The sequence below is a fragment of the Sinohyriopsis cumingii genome, chromosome 8, assembly GCF_028554795.1.
Source record: "Sinohyriopsis cumingii isolate HCF-2022 chromosome 8, ASM2855479v2, whole genome shotgun sequence".
NCBI classification, from domain to species: Eukaryota; Metazoa; Mollusca; class Bivalvia; order Unionida; family Unionidae; genus Sinohyriopsis; species Sinohyriopsis cumingii.
In genome coordinates, this window is record NC_142968.1 from 115,260,463 (window position 1) to 115,282,917 (window position 22,455).

The following is a 22,455-nucleotide window of genomic DNA, read 5'->3' on the forward strand; positions in this document are numbered from 1 at the left end:
CCTCATGATATATGATCATGTTCCACATAGTTTTATTTGCTAATAATGGAACAAATTATTTATATAACCGATAAAATTGTGGAAAGATGTGGTCCTGTTGATCAACTTCTTTTATTGTATCAACTTTAGATATAAAGTGTACCTGTTCGATACAAATATAGGCAACATGTAAAAGGTTTCATTACATTATAATAACATATACCAATATATAAGAACCGAAATGAGAGCAAGAAAGCAAGCAGATCCATACAAAAATAGTACTAGGTTTAGAATGAAACATTCTATAGTTGAAAAAATAACTAGTGCTGAAATGTGTCTTCATTGTCTCTTGAGTTATGATGACACAAGCTTTTGAAATGGCCTGTCATGCCTCCATGGTCCAGTATCCATCAATATCTTATTCAGATTATGACCATTCAAACTAGAAATGGTACCTCCCAGATATCCATTATGATAATTCGGTTGGTAATCTTGAAAGCTCCTCTTTCTAAAGATGTATATATGGGTAGACACATTCACCCTGAGCTATGTTTGGTCCTAAATGCAAAAATGATATCCTTTTGGACATACAAATTTCCACTAAAATGGACATCCTAAAAGTTGTGTTATCCCTAAACTGTTGAAAAGATGTTCATGAAGTCATGAAGCCTGACATAACCATTCCAAGGTCTAGATAGTGCTAAACAAAAATGATTTTCTTCAGATGTCTGAGATTGGTACCAGGGTGATTGTTTGAACTTGTTTGGAAGGTGATTTTGAAATTGATTAGTTCATTATTTTCATAGAATAATAACCTGGGAGAAAATAAAACTCACCTAAAAAAAGTCCTTTATCACCACGAAAATTTAAATATTCACCAATGTTTGGAAGCATGATTAAATTTATAGTTGTTCACTCCTAAATGTACTTTCTGAATTGCCTCTCTTGCATTTGATTTCCAAATTTCCTCTCTTCTATTTGACACGGAATAGCCTCTCTTTTATTTGACACTTCTTGATATTCAGAGGTACTTCCATTTTCCAAAAATGGTATGTATTAAAAACTATTTAGAGCATTGACTATACTTGATATACTCTTAAAGAACAATGCTAATTTGGTTGATATGTTAAATGTTTTTTTATATATCATAGATATATAATCTGAAAGTTTCGGGGAAAATATACATGTACACATTTTAATTAATGTCTAACAGCTTTTTGTAAATGATATTCTCAGAAGTGTAACTTTTTGTCATATAAATATATATATATATATATATATATATATATATATATATATATATATATATATATATATATATATATATATATATATATGGAGAAGTGCTGCTTTCTTTCACATCTATGTTTGTTCAAACTTCAAATACGAGATAGGTAGCCCTATTTGGACATGGTCTTATTATGTAGGTGGGTTCAAGGAGACATTTTAATGTATTGGTAATAATGGCAGTCTTCTTCTGATAGATTTTACTATTATTATTGTGATTAGCAATACATATTGTTGAAAAGGAGCTTAACTGATATGTTGTCAGGTTTGCATGTTAAAAATATGTAGTCTACATGATCTGACAGAAATAATGTTTAATCTACATGATATGCCAAAAAAAAAATGTATTAATTTACTTGAGGTACAAAATTGTTGTGGATTTCATGGTTGACCTACCTTTCGTATTCTCAGTCCAAATGTAATTTTACTACTCTCAGGTTAATTTTAAAATAAGTTTAAAGAAAGAAACACCAGATACATGTTAATAACTAGTGTCAAGTCATTTCAGGGGACTCTTGCTGTAGGATCCAGTGAGAATATAATGTTAGAACTGTGACATCAAGTTAAAAATGCTTACAATACATGTGTCGAAAGTAGGGCTTCTGTCCCATCTGAGGACATTTTGTGCCCAGCAACAATTGTAGTTAATTAATATTTATCGCTGTACCTTAACCATTATTACAAATGTTTCAGACTGTTTGTTTTCCTTATCTTGATTAGTTTGAATCTCATTGAATGCAACAAATAACCAGTGATGTATATGTGTTTTTTTCTAAACAGTAATGAGAAACACAGATACATTTGTTTTGTGTCTTCCTACATTCAGGACATAGATAAAATGTTGGAACACTGCAGTAAATAAACATTTAGGATTTTTGACCTTTTGCACACAACCCTTTCTCCTCGAACCCCAGCCGAGCAGCTAAAAGTGACAACCATTCCAAGCCGATTAATATCCCAAGTAAAATCGTACTTTAGGTGATATTCTTCCACCATTTTGTACAAGAGTAGAATGGACATGATGATGAGTGCATGGAAGTTCTCAAAATATACATTTATGCAACAAAATAATGAAATGGCAACTCTTAAGCAGTCCATCAAGAATTATCAAGAATTTGGATTTGATATCAAATTCTTGACTAACAAATACTATAATTTTATTTTGTAGGGAAGGAACAAGGTATGAGGCACCCAACAGAAAAAGGTAGACATTAGCCTTGTAGAATCAAACAGCATGTAATATTTTTATCTCGCTATTTTTAGAGAAAACACTATGGAGGTTAAGCTTTTGCAATAGCTGACATGAAAGAGGTGGATGTGTTATGAATTATAGGCTGCTAGTACATTTATCAAGCAAAGTAATTTAAGCTATAACGCTTTAGGAAACAGGCACATTGTTTTGTGGAATCATCATTTTGTTTTAAAGATGTTAAATTTAATTGAATGTATCTATGTATGTATGTATTTATGTATGTGCTGGTATTGTAGACTAACTGATTAGTCACTAATATGTTTATGAACTAAAGCATAATAATTGCTGTGTTCAAATCCTGGGAATGAAAATTAGATGAGTTGGAGAAAACTTTATTTGGTAACGTTTCAGCTGAAAGTCTTGTATAAATAGTTTGCTTTTAAGAGTGGCTCTACATTGGCCAATTTGTTGCCACATGTACCTGTGATGATTTTGTTTTCCTGTGTATTGTTTCTGTAAATAATGTAAACAAATCACACCCAGTGACCCACACCATATTCCTGGATTGAAACATCTAAACATCCTTTCTATTCTAATATACCTATTTCATCAAATTTGCAAGGGGCATCAAAGAAGTTAAACATAGTACATTGTTAAACCTCATGATATATGATCATGTTCCACATAGTTTGATTTGCTAATAATGGAACAAATTATTTATACAACCAATAAAGTTGTGGAAAGATGTGGTCCTGTTGATCAACTTCTTTAATTGTATCAACTTTAGATATAAAGTGTACCTGTTCGATACAAATATAGGCAGCATGTAAAAGGTTTCATTACATTGTAATAACATATACCAATATATAAGGACTGAAATGACATCAAGAAAGCAAGCAACTCCAAACAAAAATAGTACTAAGTTTAGAATTACGCATTCTATAGTTGAAAAAAGTTACTAGTGCTGAAATGTGTCTCCATTATCTCTTGATTTATGATGACACAAGCTTTTGAAATGGCCTGTCATACCTCCATAGTCCAGTATCCATCAATATCTTATTCAGATTATGACCATTCGAACTAGAAATGGTACCTCCTAGATATCCATTATGATGAGTCAGTTGGTAATCTTGAAAGGTCCTCTTTCTAAAACTGTGTGTATGGGTAGACACATTCACCCTGAGGTATGTTTTGTCCTACATGCAAAAAAGATATCCTTTTGGACATACCAATTTCCACTAAAATGGACACCCTGAAAGTTGTGTTATCACTAAACTGTTGAAAAGATGTTCATGAAGCCTGACATAAACATTCCAAGGTCTAGTTAGTGCTAAACAAAAATGATTTTCTTCAGATGTCTGAGATGGGCACCAGGGTGATTGTTTGAAATTGTTTGGAAGGTGACTTTGAAATTGATTAGTTCATTATTTTCATACAATAATAACCTGGGAGAAAATAAAACTCACCTAAAAAAAGTCCTTTAACACCACGAAAATTTAAATGTTCACCAATATTTGGAAGCATGATTAAATTTATAGTTGTTCACTCCTAAATGTACTTTCCGAATTGCGTCTCTTGCAATTGATTTCCAAATTTCCTCTCTTGTATTTGAGACAGAATAGCTTCTCTTTTATTTGACACTTCTTTATATTCAGAGGTACTTCCATTTTCCAAAAATGGTATGTATTAAAAACTATTTAGAGCATTGACTATACTTGATATACTCTTAAAGAACAATGCTAATTTGGTTGATATGTTAAATGTTTTTTTATATATTATAGAGAGATAATCTGAAAGTTTCGGGGAAAATATACATGTACACATTTTAATTAATGTCTAACAGCTTTTTGTAAATGATATTCTCAGAAGTGTAACTTTTTGTCATATATATATATATATATATATATATATATATATATATATATATATATATATATGGAGAAGTGCTGTTTTCTTTCACATCTATGTTTGTTCAAACATCAAATACAAAATAGGTTGCTCAATTTGGACATGGTCTTATTATGTAGGTGGGTTCAAGGAGACATTTTAATGTATTGGTAATAATGGCAGTCTTCTTCTGATAGATTTTACTATTATTATTGTGATTAGCAGTACTTATTGTTGAACAGGAGCTTAGCTGATATATTGTCAGGTTTGCAAGTTAAAAATATGTAGTCTACATGATCTGACAGAAATAATGTTTAATCTACATGATATGACAAAAAAGAATATATTAATTTACTTGAGGTACAAAATTGTTGTGGATTTCATGGTTGACCTACCTTTTCTATTCTCAGTCCAAATGTAACTTTACTAATGGCAGATTAATTTTAAAATAAGTTTAAAGAAAGAAACACCAGATTCATGTTAGTAACTAGTGTCAAGTCATTTCAGGGGACTCTTTCTGTCTGATCCAGTGAGAATATAATGTTAGAACTATGATATCAAGTTAAAAATGCTTACAATATATGTGTCAAAAGTAGGGCTTCTGTCCCATCTCAGGACATTTGGTGTGTAACTAACTGTAGTTAATTAATATTAATTGCTGTACCTTAACCATTATTACAAATGTTTCAGACTGTTTGTTTTCCTTAGCTTGATTAGTTTGAATCTCATTGAATACAACAAATAACCAGTGATGTATATGTGTTGTTTTGTTTACAGTAATGAGAAACACAGATACATTTATTTTGGGTCTTCCTGCATTGAGGATATAGATAAAATGTTGGAACACTGCAGTAAATAAACATTTAGGAATTTTGATCTTTTCCACAACCCTTTCTCCTTGAACCCCAGCCGAGCAGCTAAAAGTGACAATCATTCCAAGCAGATTAATACCCCAAGTAAAATACTACCTTAGGTGATATTCTTCCACCATTTTGTACAAGAGTAGAATGGACATGGTGATGAGTGCATGGAAGTTCTCAAAATATAAATTTATGTAACAAAATAATGAAATGGCAACTCTTAAGCAGTCCATCAAGAATTGTCAAGAATTTGGATTTGATATCAAATTCTTGACTGACAAATACTATAATTTTATTTTGTAGGGAAGGAAAAAGATGTGAGGCACCCAATAGAAAAAGGTAGACATTAGCCTTGTAGAATCAAACAGGATATAATTTTTTTATCTCGTTACTTTTAGATCAAATAATATGAAAGTTTAACTTTTGCTATAGCATGTCAGGAAAGAGGTGGATGTGTTATGAATGATAGGCTGCTGGTACATTTATCAAGCAAAGCAATCAAAGCTATAATGCTTTAAGAAACAGGCGTATTGTTTCGTTGAATCATCATTTTATTTTAAAGATGTTAAATTTAATTGAATGCATGTATATATGCCTGTATATATGTATGTATGTGCTGTTATTGTAGACTAACTAATTAGTCACAAATATGTATATTAATTTAAGGATAATAATTGCTGTGTTTAAATACTGTGAGTGATAATTAGATGAGTTCAGAAAACTTTATTAGGTAACTTTTCAGCTGAAAGATTGGTATACATAGTTTGCTTTTAAGAGTGGCTCTACATTGACTAATTTGTTGACATGTGTACCTGTGACAATTTTGTTTTACTGTGTATTGTTTCTGTAAATAATTTAAATAGATGACACCCAGTGACCCACACCATATTCCTGAATTGAAACATCTAAACATCCATTCTATTCTAATATACCTATTTCATCAACTTTGCAAGGGGCATTAAAGAAGTTAATCATAGTACCTTGTTAAACCTCATGATATATGATCATGTTCCACATAGTTTTATTTGCTAATAATGGAACAAATTATTTATATAACCGATAAAATTGTGGAAAGATGTGGTCCTGTTGATCAACTTCTTTTATTGTATCAACTTTAGATATAAAGTGTACCTGTTCGATACAAATATAGGCAACATGTAAAAGGTTTCATTACATTATAATAACATATACCAATATATAAGAACCGAAATGAGAGCAAGAAAGCAAGCAGATCCATACAAAAATAGTACTAGGTTTAGAATGAAACATTCTATAGTTGAAAAAATAACTAGTGCTGAAATGTGTCTTCATTGTCTCTTGAGTTATGATGACACAAGCTTTTGAAATGGCCTGTCATGCCTCCATGGTCCAGTATCCATCAATATCTTATTCAGATTATGACCATTCAAACTAGAAATGGTACCTCCCAGATATCCATTATGATAATTCGGTTGGTAATCTTGAAAGCTCCTCTTTCTAAAGATGTATATATGGGTAGACACATTCACCCTGAGCTATGTTTGGTCCTAAATGCAAAAATGATATCCTTTTGGACATACAAATTTCCACTAAAATGGACATCCTAAAAGTTGTGTTATCCCTAAACTGTTGAAAAGATGTTCATGAAGTCATGAAGCCTGACATAACCATTCCAAGGTCTAGTTAGTGCTAAACAAAAATGATTTTCTTCAGATGTCTGAGATTGGTACCAGGGTGATTGTTTGAACTTGTTTGGAAGGTGATTTTGAAATTGATTAGTTCATTATTTTCATACAATAATAACCTGGGAGAAAATAAAACTCACCTAAAAAAAGTCCTTTATCACCACGAAAATTTAAATATTCACCAATGTTTGGAAGCATGATTAAATTTATAGTTGTTCACTCCTAAATGTACTTTCTGAATTGCCTCTCTTGCATTTGATTTCCAAATTTCCTCTCTTCTATTTGACACGGAATAGCCTCTCTTTTATTTGACACTTCTTGATATTCAGAGGTACTTCCATTTTCCAAAAATGGTATGTATTAAAAACTATTTAGAGCATTGACTATACTTGATATACTCTTAAAGAACAATGCTAATTTGGTTGATATGTTAAATGTTTTTTTATATATCATAGATATATAATCTGAAAGTTTCGGGGAAAATATACATGTACACATTTTAATTAATGTCTAACAGCTTTTTGTAAATGATATTCTCAGAAGTGTAACTTTTTGTCATATATATATATATATATATATATATATATATATATATATATATATATATATATATATATATATATATATGGAGAAGTGCTGCTTTCTTTCACATCTATGTTTGTTCAAACTTCAAATACGAGATAGGTAGCCCTATTTGGACATGGTCTTATTATGTAGGTGGGTTCAAGGAGACATTTTAATGTATTGGTAATAATGGCAGTCTTCTTCTGATAGATTTTACTATTATTATTGTGATTAGCAATACATATTGTTGAAAAGGAGCTTAGCTGATATGTTGTCAGGTTTGCATGTTAAAAATATGTAGTCTACATGATCTGACAGAAATAATGTTTAATCTACATGATATGCCAAAAAAAAAATGTATTAATTTACTTGAGGTACAAAATTGTTGTGGATTTCATGGTTGACCTACCTTTCGTATTCTCAGTCCAAATGTAATTTTACTACTCTCAGGTTAATTTTAAAATAAGTTTAAAGAAAGAAACACCAGATACATGTTAATAACTAGTGTCAAGTCATTTCAGGGGACTCTTGCTGTAGGATCCAGTGAGAATATAATGTTAGAACTGTGACATCAAGTTAAAAATGCTTACAATACATGTGTCGAAAGTAGGGCTTCTGTCCCATCTGAGGACATTTTGTGCCCAGCAACAATTGTAGTTAATTAATATTTATCGCTGTACCTTAACCATTATTACAAATGTTTCAGACTGTTTGTTTTCCTTATCTTGATTAGTTTGAATCTCATTGAATGCAACAAATAACCAGTGATGTATATGTGTTTTTTTTCTAAACAGTAATGAGAAACACAGATACATTTGTTTTGTGTCTTCCTACATTCAGGACATAGATAAAATGTTGGAACACTGCAGTAAATAAACATTTAGGATTTTTGACCTTTTGCACACAACCCTTTCTCCTCGAACCCCAGCCGAGCAGCTAAAAGTGACAACCATTCCAAGCCGATTAATATCCCAAGTAAAATCGTACTTTAGGTGATATTCTTCCACCATTTTGTACAAGAGTAGAATGGACATGATGATGAGTGCATGGAAGTTCTCAAAATATACATTTATGCAACAAAATAATGAAATGGCAACTCTTAAGCAGTCCATCAAGAATTATCAAGAATTTGGATTTGATATCAAATTCTTGACTAACAAATACTATAATTTTATTTTGTAGGGAAGGAACAAGGTATGAGGCACCCAACAGAAAAAGGTAGACATTAGCCTTGTAGAATCAAACAGCATGTAATATTTTTATCTCGCTATTTTTAGAGAAAACACTATGGAGGTTAAGCTTTTGCAATAGCTGACATGAAAGAGGTGGATGTGTTATGAATTATAGGCTGCTAGTACATTTATCAAGCAAAGTAATTTAAGCTATAACGCTTTAGGAAACAGGCACATTGTTTTGTGGAATCATCATTTTGTTTTAAAGATGTTAAATTTAATTGAATGTATCTATGTATGTATGTATTTATGTATGTGCTGGTATTGTAGACTAACTGATTAGTCACTAATATGTTTATGAACTAAAGCATAATAATTGCTGTGTTCAAATCCTGGGAATGAAAATTAGATGAGTTGGAGAAAACTTTATTTGGTAACGTTTCAGCTGAAAGTCTTGTATAAATAGTTTGCTTTTAAGAGTGGCTCTACATTGGCCAATTTGTTGCCACATGTACCTGTGATGATTTTGTTTTCCTGTGTATTGTTTCTGTAAATAATGTAAACAAATCACACCCAGTGACCCACACCATATTCCAGGATTGAAACATCTAAACATCCTTTCTATTCTAATATACCTATTTCATCAAATTTGCAAGGGGCATCAAAGAAGTTAAACATAGTACATTGTTAAACCTCATGATATATGATCATGTTCCACATAGTTTGATTTGCTAATAATGGAACAAATTATTTATACAACCAATAAAGTTGTGGAAAGATGTGGTCCTGTTGATCAACTTCTTTAATTGTATCAACTTTAGATATAAAGTGTACCTGTTCGATACAAATATAGGCAACATGTGAAAGGTTTCATTACATTGTAATAACATATACCAATATATAAGAAGTGAAATGACATCAAGAAAGCAAGCAACTCCAAACAAAAATAGTACTAGGTTTAGAATTACGCATTCTATAGTTGAAAAAATTACTAGTGCTGAAATGTGTCTCCATTATCTCTTGATTTATGATGACACAAGCTTTTGAAATGGCCTGTCATACCTCCATGGTCCAGTATCCATCAATATCTTATTCAGATTATGACCATTCAAACTAGAAATGGTACCTCCTAGATATCCATTATGATGAGTCAGTTGGTAATCTTGAAAGGTCCTCTTTCTAAAGCTGTGTGTATGGGTAGACACATTCACCCTGAGGTATGTTTTGTCCTGAATGCAAAAAAGATTTCCTTTTGGACATACCAATTTCCACTAAAATGGACACCCTGAAAGTTGTGTTATCACTAAACTGTTGAAAAGATGTTCATGAAGCCTGACATAAACATTCCAAGGTCTAGTTAGTGCTAAACAAAAATGATTTTCTTCAGATGTCTGAGATGGGCACCAGGGTGATTGTTTGAAATTGTTTGGAAGGTGACTTTGAAATTGATTAGTTCATTATTTTCATAGAATAATAACCTGGGAGAAAAGAAAACTCACCTAAAAAAAGTCCTTTAACACCACGAAAATTTAAATGTTCACCAATATTTGGAAGCATGATTAAATTTATAGTTGTTCACTCCTAAATGTACTTTCTGAATTGCCTCTCTTGCATTTGATTTCCAAATTTCCTCTCTTCTATTTGACACGGAATAGCTTTTTTATTTGACACTTCTTTATATTCAGAGGTACTTCCGTTTTCCAAAAATGGTATGTATTAAAAACTATTTAGAGCATTGACTATACTTGATATACTCTTAAAGAACAATGCTAATTTGATTGATATGTTAAATGTTTTTTTTATATATTATAGAGAGATAATCTGAAAGTTTCGGGGAAAATATACATGTACACATTTTAATTAATGTCTAACAGCTTTTTGTAAATGATATTCTCAGAAGTGTAAATTTTTGTCATATAAATATATATATATATGGAGAAGTGCTGCTTTCTTTCACATCGAGGTTTGTTCAAACTTCAAATACGAAATAGGTAGCTCAATTTGGACATGGTCTTATTATGTAGGTGGGTTCAAGGAGACATTTTAATGTATTGGTAATAATGGCAGTCTTCTTCTGATAGATTTTACTATTATTATTGTGATTAGCAATACATATTGTTGAAAAGGAGCTTAGCTGATATGTTGTCAGGTTTGCATGTTAAAAATATGTAGTCTACATGATCTGACAGAAATAATGTTTAATCTACATGATATGCCAAAAAAAAAAAATGTATTAATTTACTTGAGGTACAAAATTGTTGTGGATTTCATGGTTGACCTACCTTTCGTATTCTCAGTCCAAATGTAATTTTACTACTCTCAGGTTAATTTTAAAATAAGTTTAAAGAAAGAAACACCAGATACATGTTAATAACTAGTGTCAAGTCATTTCAGGGGACTCTTGCTGTAGGATCCAGTGAGAATATAATGTTAGAACTGTGACATCAAGTTAAAAATGCTTACAATACATGTGTCGAAAGTAGGGCTTCTGTCCCATCTGAGGACATTTTGTGCCCAGCAACAATTGTAGTTAATTAATATTTATCGCTGTACCTTAACCATTATTACAAGTGTATCAGACTGTTTGTTTTCCTTATCTTGAGTAGTTTGAATCTCATTGAATGCAACAAATAACCAGTGATGTATATGTGTTTTTTCTGAACAGTAATGAGAAACACAGATACATTTGTTTTGTGTCTTCCTACATTCAGGACAAGATAAAATGTTGGAACACTGCAGTAAATAAACATTTAGGATTTTTGACCTTTTGCACACAACCCTTTCTCCTCGAACCCCAGCCGAGCAGCTAAAAGTGACAACCATTCCAAGCCGATTAATATCCCAAGTAAAATCGTACTTTAGGTGATATTCTTCCACCATTTTGTACAAGAGTAGAATGGACATGGTGATGAGTGCATGGAAGTTCTCAAAATATACATTTATGCAACAAAATAATGAAATGGCAACTCTTAAGCAGTCCATCAAGAATTATCAAGAATTTGGATTTGATATCAAATTCTTGACTGACAAATACTATAATTTTATTTTGTAGGGAAGGAACAAGGTATGAGGCACCCAACAGAAAAAGGTAGACATTAGCCTTGTAGAATCAAACAGCATGTAATATTTTTATCTCGCTATTTTTAGAGAAAACACTATGGAGGTTAAGCTTTTGCAATAGCTGACATGAAAGAGGTGGATGTGTTATGAATTATAGGCTGCTAGTACATTTATCAAGCAAAGTAATTTAAGCTATAACGCTTTAGGAAACAGGCACATTGTTTTGTGGAATCATCATTTTGTTTTAAAGATGTTAAATTTAATTGAATGTATCTATGTATGTATGTATTTATGTATGTGCTGGTATTGTAGACTAACTGATTAGTCACTAATATGTTTATGAACTAAAGCATAATAATTGCTGTGTTCAAATCCTGGGAATGAAAATTAGATGAGTTGGAGAAAACTTTATTTGGTAACGTTTCAGCTGAAAGTCTTGTATAAATAGTTTGCTTTTAAGAGTGGCTCTACATTGGCCAATTTGTTGCCACATGTACCTGTGATGATTTTGTTTTCCTGTGTATTGTTTCTGTAAATAATTTAAACAAATCACACCCAGTGACCCACACCATATTCCTGGATTGAAACATCTAAACATCCTTTCTATTCTAATATACCTATTTCATCAAATTTGCAAGGGGCATCAAAGAAGTTAAACATAGTACATTGTTAAACCTCATGATATATGATCATGTTCCACATAGTTTGATTTGCTAATAATGGAACAAATTATTTATACAACCAATAAAGTTGTGGAAAGATGTGGTCCTGTTGATCAACTTCTTTAATTGTATCAACTTTAGATATAAAGTGTACCTGTTCGATACAAATATAGGCAGCATGTAAAAGGTTTCATTACATTGTAATAACATATACCAATATATAAGGACTGAAATGACATCAAGAAAGCAAGCAACTCCAAACAAAAATAGTACTAGGTTTAGAATTACGCATTCTATAGTTGAAAAAATTACTAGTACTGAAATGTGTCTTCATTATCTCTTGATTTATGATGACACAAGCTTTTGAAATGGCATGTCATACCTCCATGGTCCAGTATCCATCAATATCTTATTCAGATTATGACCATTCGAACTAGAAATGGTACCTCCTAGATATCCATTATGATGAGTCAGTTGGTAATCTTGAAAGGTCCTCTTTCTACAGCTGTGTGTATGGGTAGACACATTCACCCTGAGGTATGTTTTGTCCTGAATGCAAAAAAGATATCCTTTTGGACATACCAATTTCCACTAAAATGGACACCCTGAAAGTTGTGTTATCACTAAACTGTTGAAAAGATGTTCATGAAGCCTGACATAAACATTCCAAGGTCTAGTTAGTGCTAAACAAAAATGATTTTCTTCAGATGTCTGAGATGGGCACCAGGGTGATTGTTTGAAATTGTTTGGAAGGTGACTTTGAAATTGATTAGTTCATTATTTTCATAGAATAATAACCTGGGAGAAAAGAAAACTCACCTAAAAAAAGTCCTTTAACACCACGAAAATTTAAATGTTCACCAATATTTGGAAGCATGATTAAATTTATAGTTGTTCACTCCTAAATGTACTTTCCGAATTGCGTCTCTTGCAATTGATTTCCAAATTTCCTCTCTTGTATTTGAGACAGAATAGCTTCTCTTTTATTTGACACTTCTTTATATTCAGAGGTACTTCCATTTTCCAAAAATGGTATGTATTAAAAACTATTTAGAGCATTGACTATACTTGATATACTCTTAAAGAACAATGCTAATTTGGTTGATATGTTAAATGTTTTTTTATATATTATAGAGAGATAATCTGAAAGTTTCGGGGAAAATATACATGTACACATTTTAATTAATGTCTAACAGCTTTTTGTAAATGATATTCTCAGAAGTGTAACTTTTTGTCATATATATATATATATATATATATATATATATATATATATATATATATATATATATATATATATATATGGAGAAGTGCTGTTTTCTTTCACATCTATGTTTGTTCAAACATCAAATACAAAATAGGTTGCTCAATTTGGACATGGTCTTATTATGTAGGTGGGTTCAAGGAGACATTTTAATGTATTGGTAATAATGGCAGTCTTCTTCTGATAGATTTTACTATTATTATTGTGATTAGCAGTACTTATTGTTGAACAGGAGCTTAGCTGATATATTGTCAGGTTTGCAAGTTAAAAATATGTAGTCTACATGATCTGACAGAAATAATGTTTAATCTACATGATATGACAAAAAAGAATATATTAATTTACTTGAGGTACAAAATTGTTGTGGATTTCATGGTTGACCTACCTTTTCTATTCTCAGTCCAAATGTAACTTTACTAATGGCAGATTAATTTTAAAATAAGTTTAAAGAAAGAAACACCAGATTCATGTTAGTAACTAGTGTCAAGTCATTTCAGGGGACTCTTTCTGTCTGATCCAGTGAGAATATAATGTTAGAACTGTGATATCAAGTTAAAAATGCTTACAATATATGTGTCAAAAGTAGGGCTTCTGTCCCATCTCAGGACATTTGGTGTGTAACTAACTGTAGTTAATTAATATTAATTGCTGTACCTTAACCATTATTACAAATGTTTCAGACTGTTTGTTTTCCTTAGCTTGATTAGTTTGAATCTCATTGAATACAAAAATAACCAGTGATGCATATGTGTTGTTTTGTTTACAGTAATGAGAAACACAGATACATTTATTTTGGGTCTTCCTGCATTGAGGATATAGATAAAATGTTGGAACACTGCAGTAAATAAACATTTAGGATTTTTGATCTTTTCCACAACCCTTTCTCCTTGAACCCCAGCCGAGCAGCTAAAAGTGACAATCATTCCAAGCAGATTAATACCCCAAGTAAAATACTACCTTAGGTGATATTCTTCCACCATTTTGTACAAGAGTAGAATGGACATGGTGATGAGTGCATGGAAGTTCTCAAAATATAAATTTATGTAACAAAATAATGAAATGGCAACTCTTAAGCAGTCCATCAAGAATTATCAAGAATTTGGATTTGATATCAAATTCTTGACTGACAAATACTATAATTTTATTTTGTAGGGAAGGAAAAAGATGTGAGGCACCCAATAGAAAAAGGTAGACATTAGCCTTGTAGAATCAAACAGGATATAATTTTTTTATCTCGTTACTTTTAGATCAAATAATATGAAAGTTTAACTTTTGCTATAGCATGTCAGGAAAGAGGTGGATGTGTTATGAATGATAGGCTGCTGGTACATTTATCAAGCAAAGCAATCAAAGCTATAATGCTTTAAGAAACAGGCGTATTGTTTCGTTGAATCATCATTTTATTTTAAAGATGTTAAATTTAATTGAATGCATGTATATATGCCTGTATATATGTATGTATGTGCTGTTATTGTAGACTAACTAATTAGTCACAAATATGTATATTAATTTAAGGATAATAATTGCTGTGTTTAAATACTGTGCGTGATAATTAGATGAGTTCAGAAAACTTTATTAGGTAACTTTTCAGCTGAAAGATTGGTATACATAGTTTGCTTTTAAGAGTGGCTCTACATTGACTAATTTGTTGGCATGTGTACCTGTGACAATTTTGTTTTACTGTGTATTTTTTCTGTAAATAATTTAAATAGATGACACCCAGTGACCCACACCATATTCCTGAATTGAAACATCTAAACATCCATTCTATTCTAATATACCTATTTCATCAACTTTGCAAGGGGCATTAAAGAAGTTAATCATAGTACCTTGTTAAACCTCATGATATATGATCATGTTCCACATAGTTTTATTTGCTAATAATGGAACAAATTATTTATATAACCGATAAAGTTGTGGAAAGATGTGGTCCTGTTGATCAACTTCTTTTATTGTATCAACTTTAGATATAAAGTGTACCTGTTCGATACAAATATAGGCAACATGTAAAAGGTTTCATTACATTATAATAACATATACCAATATATAAGAACCGAAATGAGAGCAAGAAAGCAAGCAGATCCATACAAAAATAGTACTAGGTTTAGAATGAAACATTCTATAGTTGAAAAAATAACTAGTGCTGAAATGTGTCTTCATTGTCTCTTGAGTTATGATGACACAAGCTTTTGAAATGGCCTGTCATGCCTCCATGGTCCAGTATCCATCAATATCTTATTCAGATTATGACCATTCAAACTAGAAATGGTACCTCCCAGATATCCATTATGATAATTCGGTTGGTAATCTTGAAAGCTCCTCTTTCTAAAGATGTATATATGGGTAGACACATTCACCCTGAGCTATGTTTGGTCCTAAATGCAAAAATGATATCCTTTTGGACATACAAATTTCCACTAAAATGGACATCCTAAAAGTTGTGTTATCCCTAAACTGTTGAAAAGATGTTCATGAAGTCATGAAGCCTGACATAACCATTCCAAGGTCTAGTTAGTGCTAAACAAAAATGATTTTCTTCAGATGTCTGAGATTGGTACCAGGGTGATTGTTTGAACTTGTTTGGAAGGTGATTTTGAAATTGATTAGTTCATTATTTTCATAGAATAATAACCTGGGAGAAAATAAAACTCACCTAAAAAAAGTCCTTTATCACCACGAAAATTTAAATATTCACCAATGTTTGGAAGCATGATTAAATTTATAGTTGTTCACTCCTAAATGTACTTTCTGAATTGCCTCTCTTGCATTTGATTTCCAAATTTCCTCTCTTCTATTTGACACGGAATAGCCTCTCTTTTATTTGACACTTCTTGATATTCAGAGGTACTTCCATTTTCCAAAAATGGTATGTATTAAAAACTATTTAGAGCATTGACTATACTTGATATACTCTTAAAGAACAATGCTAATTTGGTTAATATGTTAAATGTTTTTTTATATATCATAGATATATAATCTGAAAGTTTCGGGGAAAATATACATGTACACATTTTAATTAATGTCTAACAGCTTTTTGTAAATGATATTCTCAGAAGTGTAACTTTTTGTCATATAAATATATATATATATATATATATATATATATATATATATATATATATATATATATATATATATATATATATATGGAGAAGTGCTGCTTTCTTTCACATCTATGTTTGTTCAAACTTCAAATACGAGATAGGTAGCCCTATTTGGACATGGTCTTATTATGTAGGTGGGTTCAAGGAGACATTTTAATGTATTGGTAATAATGGCAGTCTTCTTCTGATAGATTTTACTATTATTATTGTGATTAGCAATACATATTGTTGAAAAGGAGCTTAGCTGATATGTTGTCAGGTTTGCATGTTAAAAATATGTAGTCTACATGATGTGACAGATATAATGTTTAATCTACATGATATGACAAAAAAGAATACATTAATTTACTTGAGGTACAAAATTGTTGTGGATTTCAAGATTGACCTACCTTTCCTATTCTTAGTCCAAATGTAACATTACTATTGGCAGATCAATTTTTAAAAAATATTTAAAAACCGAAATGCGAAAGAAGAACTGCAGTAAATAAGCCTTGAGGATTTTTTACTTTTCGCACAGCTAAAAGTAACAACAATTCCATACCGAGTAATACTCCAAGTAAAATACTTTCTTAGGTGGGATTTATGCTATTAAAATATAAATTTCTGCAACTAGATAATGAAACGGTATAACTTGAGCAGTCCGTCAAGAATTTGGTTTTGATAGTTAATTCTTGACTTACAAATACTGTAATTTTATATTTTATTTTTATGGGAAGGAACAAGGTTTGAGGCATCCAACAGGTGAAGGTAGACATTATCCTTTTAGTATCAAACAGCATGTAATTTTTTAATCTCAGTACTTTTAGGAAAACAACATGGAGGTTTAGCTTTTGCAATAGCTGACATGAAAGTGGTGGAGGTGTTATGACTGATAGGATGCTGGTACATTTATCAAACAAAGCAATTTAAGCTATAATGCTTTAGTGAATAAACACTGATTTTTGTGTAGAGTAACTAAATTTATCCCAATTTCCAAATATGTATATGAACTGACAGGAGAAGAATTACTTTGTTCAAATACTGGCAATGAAAATTAGATGAGTTTGAGAAAACTATGTTATGTGACTTTTCAGCTGAAAGATTTGTATGCATAGTTTGTTTTTAAGTGTTTAAGAGTTGCTCTGCATTGTCACATTTATACATGCATTTATATATATATATACATCCATATATATATATATATATATATATATATATATATATATATATATATATATATATATATATATATATGTGGGACTTTGGAATATCCACAAATAAAAGGGGCACAGATTTATATTAAAGCTGCAAGTGTGTGCATGTTTGGGAAAATGGTGAAAAATTGAATAGAACCTTTCTTGGGACACTTGTATAGTGGAAAGTCTGTGCATGTGTAAATGAGAAAAACCTTAAGTCTCATAACTTTATATGGTTTGTAGGCATTTCGACTTTAGAAAATGTGAAGTATCACAAACCATTGTCATCAACAGAAGTATAATATAGGGTTGTGATAGTTGTTGTTCAGATAAATCCAGTAAACTTCACAATGCAACTGCTCTGTCTTGTACTTTGGTCTTACTAGAGATCACCTTTGTAGTTGTACTGGTAAGAGCAAGAGATGTCATCACTGCTGTCAAAGAAGGATGTCTTTAAAAAAGAGGTTTACTATGTTTTTTACAAAGATAATTTAGGAATCACAAATGCTAAATCAGGGTTGGTTGGCATCGTGGTCAAAGGCAAAGTAGAAGTGAGAGAGAAAATGGGATATTGTTGCTGAGCACGTGATTTTCTGGAGTACATATGCCTCCTAACAGCACAGTGTCTACTATCTTTTGAGTGCAGCTGTCTTTCATGCAACTTTTTATCTTTTGTGGTAGGTTTTGAATCAAAATGATGTCAGCTACTAAGTCACAGAAGATAGAAAGACACAGAAAAAGATGGATATTTCAAAAAAAGACTCACAGATAGAGTAGAGACCCAAATAGAAAATTATATTTGTATTGGTACAAAACATTTATTGAAGTATATACACGAGCTCTATGGCTTGTGTTTTTTGTCTAAGCATTAGCTTTTTAATACATAACAATTGGACATGTAACAAGAATATTTACAAGATATCTACATATTTATCTGAGTATACCTCTCCCTCAATATCTCGTGCACGATGGGGGTCCACAAACATTGACCACACTATAAACGTGGTCGGAGTTACTGAGGGACCTCCAAAAATTAAAGAAAAACAAATTGCTTAAACATTGAGAAAACCGTGGGGGGGGGAGTTAGGGGACTGGGCTGTTTAATGACTGAATGCTCATTGTACAATGACTGAATCCTCGTTTTACAATCACGTTGATATTAATTGCTAATAACGTGCTTTTTCTAATGAATTTGTTAGTTATTCTGTATAAATAACATTTATTTTCAAAATGTCCAACATGTGAAATGTCATTCCAACTGGTTTCAACAACTATAACGTGTACGCGAAAACATCGGTGTATTACGTTACTGCTTTTTGTTTTGTTGATTAGTCTGGTTCCCGCAATGGTATGTAATAGTATCCTGCCAAATCGGGAGTATGTTAGCAAGGAGCTAGACTAACTGTTGATACACCACCAAACAAGATTCCTTTTCTTCAAAAATAAGCGACAATTATTTCATGAGACAATCTTCTATATAAAACTCAATTTTTGATTTGTTTTATTAGTACATTATTGATATTGTGATTTCATTGGAAGTAATAGTGAAACTTCTTATCATACCTGAGTATGTCTTTTGGTGCCAGTGCAGGAATTCTCTGAAACTCGCTTGCCCACAATGGTCTGTATCTGAAACCAAGCTCTTTATTTTATGAAATATTTGTTTAGCTTGGATGCCTTGCTATCTTATCATATTTATGAATGAGTTGTTTAATTTAAGGCAGTTTATGTTACATATACAATATTTTTTAACAGTCTTCGATTGATCCATGAAGTGAGTTCACCTGACATATGACCGGGGCCGCTAGATTTTAAGTTTGTAGGATTTGCGTGCCACCTCCTTTATTTGATCCAAAAGACATAAATAACATGATAATACAAAGGAGGCCAGTTTTTAAATCAGTGCAACACTACAACAGATACTTCTGCAAGTCAGTTATCAAAACACGGTCAGCACTTAATTAGGTTCTCAGAGAAACGCTTGAGGACATAGCTTTTATGGTAGATGGACACATTTTACGTCTAAATACACATTGCATTTATGATGATTACACTTAAGAGGAACTAAAAGATAGAATTAAAACGCAAATTTCACTTAAAACTTATTTGGTATAATTGTTCTGCCTACACTAGGCGTAACATTTCATTGATCAAAATTTCCTTGAACATCTTTAATTACGGTGTACTAAGAATGTCGTTTGGAAAGAAAATGTAACCACTTATATGACTTCTTAATAAAAGTTGATAATTTCAAAATGTTGATTAAAATTTTGAGGCCCTATTTACCATTTTTGACTATAATACGAGAGATATATCAACGTTACAGTTATCAATTTTGATCGCAATTTTCTTCAAGATTTAAGAAATAGGGATCTTTGTTTTTGGAATTTTCTGGTTTGGAAAAATGGAAACCATGCCTGACCCCACGTTATAAGCAGGTTCGTGCATTATTTGTGCAAGTTCTTTTAGGGAGTGGGGTATGGTTGGTTGTTTGCATATGTCTATGTCTATGCTTTGTTTGTCCCTATACAACCCTTGACTCTATATAGACCCACCATGTTCAATTTCTGTTCGAGTCTATAGAGACCCTATGTTCAATTTCCATTTAGGCTATATAATCCCACCCTGTTCCATTCTCATTTGAGGCTATACAGGCCCACCCTGTTAAATTCCCGTTTATGGCTATATTGTCCCAGGCTTTCTTTGGCTATAGTTAAAAAAAAAAAAAAAACAATTTTCCCTTTGAGGCTATATTGTCCCCCTTAACTACTCTCATGTGTGAATCATGTTGTATTTGTTTGTTCCGGCAGATTTGCTTGAAATGAGACTTGTTAAATGCAAAGAATGGTACAGTCTTGAAAGTTGAAGAAAGGTTATGCACCACAGCTTTTAGAGCAACATTTCCAATTACTGCTAATAGGGAAACAGCAATTGATAATTAAAGAGTAGGCATTCTTGAAGGATGCTAAATTTATCTTCATTTTGGAATTTTTCTACCTACACAATTTAAAAATAAAACTTTTAACTCTTTATTTGAAATAATATAATTTAGGCAAATTGGAGCTGAGCAGTTGATTTTGTATAAAACAAGAATTAATGTTATTGATTTGCTACAGTATGTGGCCAAGTGGTTTAAAGCACTAGCCTTTGCCGATCACTGCCATTCACATCTATGTGGGTTTGAGTATCAAGCTTGGCCATTGTGGGTATGTGAGAAAACTTGTCAGTAACTTACTATGGGTTGGTCGTTCTTTTAGGGGTTTTCCAGGGTGCTTACTTCACCAGGTATAATGGCCACAATGTATAACCTATCGTGCACTGAAAAATGTCATTAGTCCCAAAACTACATCAACACCAATATAAGTCATTGAATTATTTACTTATTATCTGTTGTTGAATCTGGTCAGAATTAATGCTTTAGAAATTAATAGATGAAAGTCAAATGAGTGAGCATAAATGCAACAATCAAAGTGAACACATTAACAGTATTTTTGAAGGGCTAATAAGGGCTATAATTAGTATGAATGATTGAAGATAAACAACAAGCAATAGGGATTTACAACCTCTGAAACCAAAACCTCTTCTACCTCCAGTTCAGGGGGGCCCCGAGTGGCCGAGTGGTCTAAAGCGCTCTTCGTTACGGATCACTGCCATCTCACCTCTGTCTGCGTGGGTTCGAGTCTCAGATTCGGCCAATGTGGGTATGTGAGAAAGCTTGCCAGTAGCTTCTCGTGGGTCGGTGGTTCTTTCCGGGGATTTCCCGGTTTCTTCCTCCACCATTAATACTGGCCGCCATGTATAGCCTATCGTGTGCTGAAAATGGTGTTAAACCCTACAACAACAACAACAACAACCTCCAGTTCAGAGGGGTTAACAAATTTCTACAGGGATAACTGTAAAGCCATGCAAAATAAGAAGCCATGTATTGAAAGCAATCAGTGCAATTAGAAATAGATTCTATAGCCTTGGCAAACATGTAGCTTATCCGTTTCGGGTGATATAGAAGGCATTATTGATAGATATCATTTGTTCAGCTTATGTGTAATATATGGTTCAAGTTAAACAAGAGGGAAAAGACTTATGAACAAGAAGAAATTCCACTTAGATATTGCTAAAACCAAACCAACGTACAACACTGGAGACTCTTTTTATTGTACAGTAAATACAATCGTGTACTGTGGATGCTTATTTCATGACCGAGTTTGCATAGTAGTAGGCATTTCAGTTCATTTGCAAAATATGATCATGGTATGATGGATGTTCAGAGATTTGAACTTCTAGTTTAACATGATTGCCCCCCAAACTGCACATACTAACTAGTCTGGTTTTCCCAAACTTTCTGTGATGTGTATGTGTATATCTTCAGGCAGTTAACCTTTCTTTATTATTTCTTTTTATTTCACTCGTACAAAATTTGTTCAGTTTTGACCGATGAGTTTGCAGATGGTACTACTGTAAAGGTGTTTTTCTTTATTGTCATTTTTTTAAAAAATTGACCCCAGTTCTGATATCAATGTTTTTATTTTACCATCAGTCTTACACACCTTATTGAACATTATTGGTTTATTGATGGATTTTTTCAAAT

At 31.9% G+C, this 22,455-nt stretch overlaps 1 protein-coding gene across 25 annotated transcripts in view; it reads left to right on the forward strand.

Annotated features, from left to right (window-relative positions):
- The window catches only part of LOC149794433 (uncharacterized), a 191,778-nt gene that overhangs the window by 145,794 nt on the left and 23,529 nt on the right, over positions 1–22,455 (forward strand). For 4 of the 25 annotated variants that reach the window (XM_089968640.1, XM_089968645.1, XM_089968654.1 and 1 more), the window contains 9 exons: positions 2,435–2,470; positions 4,114–4,137; positions 5,509–5,544; positions 7,199–7,222; positions 8,616–8,651; positions 11,658–11,693; positions 13,336–13,359; positions 14,744–14,779; positions 16,434–16,457. In XM_089968640.1, the coding sequence (XP_089824766.1) occupies positions 2,435–2,470; positions 4,114–4,137; positions 5,509–5,544; positions 7,199–7,222; positions 8,616–8,651; positions 11,658–11,693; positions 13,336–13,359; positions 14,744–14,779; positions 16,434–16,457 (276 nt within the window). The remainder of the gene's footprint in view (positions 1–2,434; positions 2,471–4,113; positions 4,138–5,508; positions 5,545–7,198; positions 7,223–8,615; positions 8,652–11,657; positions 11,694–13,335; positions 13,360–14,743; positions 14,780–16,433; positions 16,458–22,455) is intronic. The other 21 variants (XM_089968642.1, XM_089968659.1, XM_089968662.1 and 18 more) reach the window with 17 other exon arrangements.